Source organism: Rhipicephalus sanguineus, chromosome 3 (genome assembly GCF_013339695.2).
Source record: "Rhipicephalus sanguineus isolate Rsan-2018 chromosome 3, BIME_Rsan_1.4, whole genome shotgun sequence".
Lineage (NCBI taxonomy): Eukaryota > Metazoa > Arthropoda > Arachnida > Ixodida > Ixodidae > Rhipicephalus > Rhipicephalus sanguineus.
Window position 1 is genome coordinate 23,464,152 of NC_051178.1, and position 6,000 is coordinate 23,470,151.

General features: G+C 46.5%; 1 protein-coding gene across 2 annotated transcripts in view; it reads right to left on the reverse strand.

Annotated features, from left to right (window-relative positions):
- LOC125757937 (uncharacterized) overlaps positions 1 to 4,325 on the reverse strand; it is a 115,484-nt gene extending 111,159 nt beyond the window's left edge. For both annotated transcript variants that reach the window (XR_007415577.1, XM_049414337.1), the window contains exon 1: positions 3,930 to 4,325. Coding sequence is in view for 1 of the 2 variants with exons in the window: in XM_049414337.1 (XP_049270294.1) it covers positions 3,930 to 4,073 (144 nt within the window). In the remaining variant the exon portion in view is untranslated. The remainder of the gene's footprint in view (positions 1 to 3,929) is intronic.
- Positions 4,326 to 6,000: the final 1,675 nt, after the last annotated feature.

A 6,000-nucleotide genomic window follows, 5' to 3' on the forward strand; every position in this document is an offset into this window, starting at 1 on the left:
CCCAGTGTCTGAGTGGCCAGCACCTAAAACGGTATCTTGAAGCGACCATCCGTCGTGATCCTTTCACATCCATAAACAAGATTATCGCTGGATGCACTGGCGATAATGCCACGAGCAATGACAATCTCAGCTGACCTGCTCAGTATTTTCGGCATAGTGCCAGGTTGGTGTGGCTTGTAAATGGCCGCATGCCTTCCAATAGTGAAAGACCAAAAACACAGCCCTTTTTCCCAAACTTCACCACCACTGCACGCATTGGCACACTCGGCCATGATCTCATCAATCGACAGAATTGTGGAGTTAAGAACTGCATTATCGACGAAAACATTATTGTAAGTGATTCCATTGGAGGCATGAAAGAACCGAGCATGCCCAGCATGCTAGCATGACTACAGCAATGACCCGCAAGTAAACAGAGTGCGAAAAGACCACGCCGTCTCTGGTCTTCATGGCCTTAATTTGGCCACACCTCGCACAAAACACATTTTAGAACTATGTGACCTTACAGATGGCTGTGAATTGCAAAGGATGATTGAATAATTGATGATTGAATAAATGTTTAGGGGGTAAAATAGACTTCAAATCTTCCCGAAAAAAATTGTGAAATTAGAGAAAATATGCGATCTGTCGCATGTTTGACCGTATTTTTCATACTGATGTGGTCTAAGTAAAAATCCTCCACATCCGGCGTTTGATAGAGGACTTCGTCGTTAAGTAATGAAGAAAGTCTAATCAAATACTTTTTTTGTTTTAAGGAAGAAAATAATTTTTGAATTTGGCCCTCCGAACGCGCCCGCATTTCATTTTGTTGCCACTTCGCCGCAAAGCACGTGGTCGCTCATCCAGCTGACACTCGTCACAGGCAGCGGCAAGATGTGAGATGTGTGTCAGTGGCTCGTGAGTCTTCGAAAGCCTTGTCGCGTTGACGTCAGGGCGACGAGTAATGAATTCGCGTTACAATGTGAGCTTGCTTGGCGGGCCCAATGGGAGGTATGGACGCCCAAGAGCAGCCTATGGCGGCGTTGGCACAGTGTGCTACAGGGCCGTCTGCACAACTAGCATACACATATATACCGAAAGAAATAATGCACATTGTATACACTTTTTTTGGGGGTATACGTGTTGTGCAGACGGCCTCTAGCACATTGTGCCAACGACGCCATAGGCTGCTCTCGGGCGTCCATACTTCCCATTGGGCCCGCCAAGCAAGCTCACATTGTAACGCGAATTCATTACTCGTCACCCTGACAACAACGCGACAAGACTTTCGAGCACTCACGAGCCACTGACATACATCTCGCATCTTGCCGCTGCCTGTGACGAGTTTCAGCTGCAAGGGTGACCACGTGCTTTGCGGCGAAGTGGCAACAAAAAGAAATGCCGGGCACTTACGGAGCGCCAAATTCAAAAATTATTTTCTTCCTTAAAACAAAAAATGATTCGATTAGACTTTCTTCATTACTTAACGACAAAGTCTTCTATCAAACGCCGCATGACGAGGATTTTTGCTTGGACCGCATCAGTATGAAAAATACGGCCAAACATGCGACAAATCGCATAAGTTCACAATTTTTTTCGGGAAGCTTTGAAGTCTATTTTACCCCTAAACATTTTTGTACTATAATAAACTTTCCTGAAAATCATACTAGTATTAAGATTGGTTAGGGGGAGTTGGAGATAGCAGAAGAAAAAATCACGAACATTGAAGAGTTTTGTAGTTTTTGAAGATACGTAGCTGGTAGTGAAACACAAATATTTCGGAAATAATGAATAGGACAACTAAAGAGAACCTCTGCGATAGCGCCAGCGTGGTTTCAAAGCTGAACACAAAAAAATAGATTTTATACACATTTTTCTATTAGGCACGGTTTAACAAATACAAGCGAACATAGAGGGGGCGCCATGATCGTCAAAATTTTTATCGAGCAAAAATGTTTTGCCACAATACTATATGTGGCACAGGAAAAAGGCACAAATTTTATCATCAAAATTTGCGACGTGCGAGCGCCACGTCTGGGACACTTGGCATGGAATGACCCAATAATAATATCTGGGTTTAACGTCCCAAAACCACGACATGATTATGAGAGACACCGTAGTGGCGGGCTCCGGAAATTTCGACCACCTGGGGTTCTTTGACGTGCACCTAAATCTAAGTGCACGGGCCTCAAACATTTTCGCCTCCATCGAAAATGCAGCCGCTGCAGTCGGGATTCGATCCCGCGACCCGAAGGTCGCGAGATCGAATGACAGGGTCAGCAGTTGAGTGCCATAACCACTAAACCACCGTGGCGAGGCTTATCCATTGAAGGTGCAAGTAGCAACTGAGCAAAGAGGCTTATCCATTTGAGAGGCCTGTTTTATAAAGAAACTAACTACGAGCAAGACTTCGATTTGGGCGAGTTGGTACATGCTTAGCTGGGGAAAAACAGCGCAAAAAAGGACGAGGACGCAGGAACACAGTACTCTATACGAGCGCTGAACTTACAACTGACATCTTTATTGCACCAACCGCTCGTTTTTACAGCGCATCAAGCCGAGCACGCCATTCCAATCAAACCGCCAATCAAAATCATCAGGTATGCAAACTACATTGTCACTGAAAGCTATCACATGTACATGAATTTCACGTTCTGTTTTGCCGTTTGACTTCTTTAAAAACTGTGTTCTCAAAACAGAATTTGAAATCGTGGAAGCGTTTTTTATCAGGGAAGCAGGAGACAGTTGCATCAGCAAGCCATCTATTTTGCTCACTGACGCTGAGATTCAATATCTCAAAGGTTTCATGTAAATCATTTCCTTTACTGTGTTTTTTGTTGGTCATCCTCTAATTTTCCATCGACTTACTCTCAATCATTGTTATCGCGGAAAGTGAGCCTGCGCCTCGAACATGGATTGTTTGTTGTTGTTTTTTTTGTGTTTTTTTTTGTTGCTTGTTCATCCTTGTTAGGAACTGGTTTGTTCATTTTATCTGAGTGTGAAAGATTCATGCGCACGGTGTCATTCATGTACACGTGATAGCTTTCAGTGACAATGTAGTTTGCATACCTGATGATTTTGATTGGCGGTTTGATTGGAATGGCGTGCTCGGCTTGAGCGCTGTAAAAACGAGAGGTTGGTGCAATAAAGATGTCAGTTGTAAGTTCAGCGCTCGTCCAGTCTACTGTGTTCCTGCGTCCTCGTCTTTTTTTTTTAGCTGTTTTTCCCCATCTAACTAAAGTTTTTCTCAAAGCGGTGTGCAACAAGCAGACTAAGTAGTAATTGATAACGATACTACTACTCACGGGACCTGGCTGGTCACTCGAGCATTTATTCTTGCTCTATTTTCGATCACGTCCACTTCTCTAATGTCTACAGACACTTGGAAGTCTTCGTCGAAACGCTATAAAAATAAGAATGCCAGAACTCAGAAGGGAACTACGTAACATACGGATGAAAAGTTCGGAAGTGTCGTGGTTGCAATGCTGGCCATCAAAGATTCACAGCCTACTGTTTCCACAAGCATTCATACTATTTATATATCCCAAATTTCCGCCATAGCAAGTGACAAGCGCGACATTTTACTACATCTAAAATTAAAACACACTATAACGAGGTTCGACTACTGACAGTGTCGGCTACTCATACACGTGCAGCAGCGCTAGATGCCGAACACTACTGGAATTGACGCCTTGCGTGGCCTCGAAGAAGGATATCCTACTCAACAGAAATAACTTTCACGTTTTCTATGATGAAAGAAGTGAGGGCTAAATTCGGTGCAACAATGTTGTCATCAAGGCTTAGATGGGACCAAATTTGGCAATAACGTAAAATTTAGCGCTGCCGGATTTTTATATAAAATGGACGATGCTCAAAAATGTAACACAAAGCTGCAGTAATCGATGACAAACGCTGCTGCAACCGCTACAATATGACGATCAAGCACTCACCGTTAAGCCGATGGTGGAGACGTCAACTTCAGAGAACATGTCCAACTCCTTTATATGTTCCATTGAATCCCGCCCCATCCACGGCTCGTCGAAAGTGATGACGGCATTTCTGTCGCCGTATGTAACGAGGCACTTCGATGACATTGGGCGACAACGGCGCAAGACAAAGAAAAGTTCTCAAGCCTGGCGCGGCACATGCACTCGCTCACACATACACGGTGTAGTGTCTCTACGACTCGATTTCTCTAGTCCTGAAACACCCAAAAGTGAAACAAAGCTGGTGATTAAAACAAAACGAACTTATTTACTGATACACCAAAATAGGAAACGTCCACGCAGCTCAAAAGGTTCGCTGGCGACTGATGTTTTCCCGGGTCCGCCGGATTCTCCTCCTTGCACCACAAACACACACACACAAAAACAACCACCGACACTAGCATGGGCGTCGGCAGGATTTTGCCTTGGGGGGTGCAAACCCGTGTTACATCGCGTCTGGGGGAGGGGGGGGAGAGAGGGCTGGCATAGCTTGGGGTGGGGGGGGGCAAGTGCCGGTGTGGCTTGAGGGGAGCAAGTGTCCCTTTTGCACCCCCCTGCCTACGCCCATGGACACTGGTGCACGTGTCCCCCGTTTTATGACCCACTTCGGAGAGGAGAACAGTAGCGGTTTCAGTCAAGCGCGCTTTCTATGTTCCAAGGCCACGGACACGGGGGCCGTATGCTAGACGGCCTTCGCTACGCGTGGCTCTTCCCAGCACTGGAAACTCCAAAACAAACTGTCCGCGACACACGGCACGTATCCACGTGCGGTCCTCGTTGCCATGACTGCTGATTTATCAGTAGCTCTACTGATGTTTGTAATTTCTGCTAACTCAGTGAAAAGGTGACGGAATCTACTGCTTTTTGGTCTTTTTACAAAAATGAAAGGAACCTCTACGTTTTTTTACTAAGTTTACATTAATGTGATATCACCAGACAAACAAGAAATTCCTTTCTTTGCGATGTTCTCAAACGCAGCACTACTTTTGACTGACGAGCCATAGACACCATAGACTTTCATACAGTAAGTATAACAGGAAGCTCTATTTATGAGCAAATACCAGCAAGTCGTGAGACAGAAATGTGAATGCACAACGCGCCCCACAGCTACGAAACCACAAGCAATATACTATCTGGCTCTCGCGCCAGTGCCCCATACCCCGTGCGAAGAAGTATGGACCCTGGAATAAAGGATGTATGGGCCACGGTGCACCGGCCTGGACGTATACATACCGTCGGGCAAACAGGGCCCACCTCCACCGTTCAATAAAGGTCATCCTGTCATCTCTCTTAACAATTTTATTTTAGTTATTTATTCATCCACTTATTGCTTACAAGAAACGAACGCGCATCTTTACGGCCACTAATATACATTTTCCAGGCACTGACACTTCGTAATGCACTTAACGTAAAAATATGCTCAGTAGTGAAAGGAGATCTACCCGCTCACCCCCTCACCCCCCGGCTCCCTCCCTCTCCTTCACGAGGCGTGCGGGAGTAAGTGTTGCCATTCGTCCTCCCGTTCCTCTCATTTTGACGAAGGACCAAGCAGTTACCCTCCGAACTTTGCGCACGGCACGCATGCTTCTGCAGTTCGTCCTTCGAGGGAGTAAAGCGCCCTTTTTCGGATGAACTGCGCAGTTACTCCCGAAAACTTTTTAGAGTGTGTCTGCCGCGCCTACGACGCCACTGCTCGCGAGCGCGCAGACCAGCTGCGGCGAGCCACGCGCGGTGGTGTCGGAGAGCGCGTGAGATGCCAGCTCCGGTGACCCAGCTGTGTGACATCACTGATCCTCGCGCATGCGCAGCACGGCTCATGACGCTCCACGCGAAATTGGCTCCGGCTAGGCAAGTGTAGCTAACGCTACAAAATTCGCCAAACAACAATGCCGTTCGGAAGGTAGCGGTGAAGTACAGGAGAAATTAGCTCAGAGGCGTGGATTGTGGCCATGACTGCACGTTTCTTCGCTCTAACCATTTCGCTTCGCTGGTCGAGCTCGAGCGTGTTGGCGGCATGCGGCGCTCCATAATATCC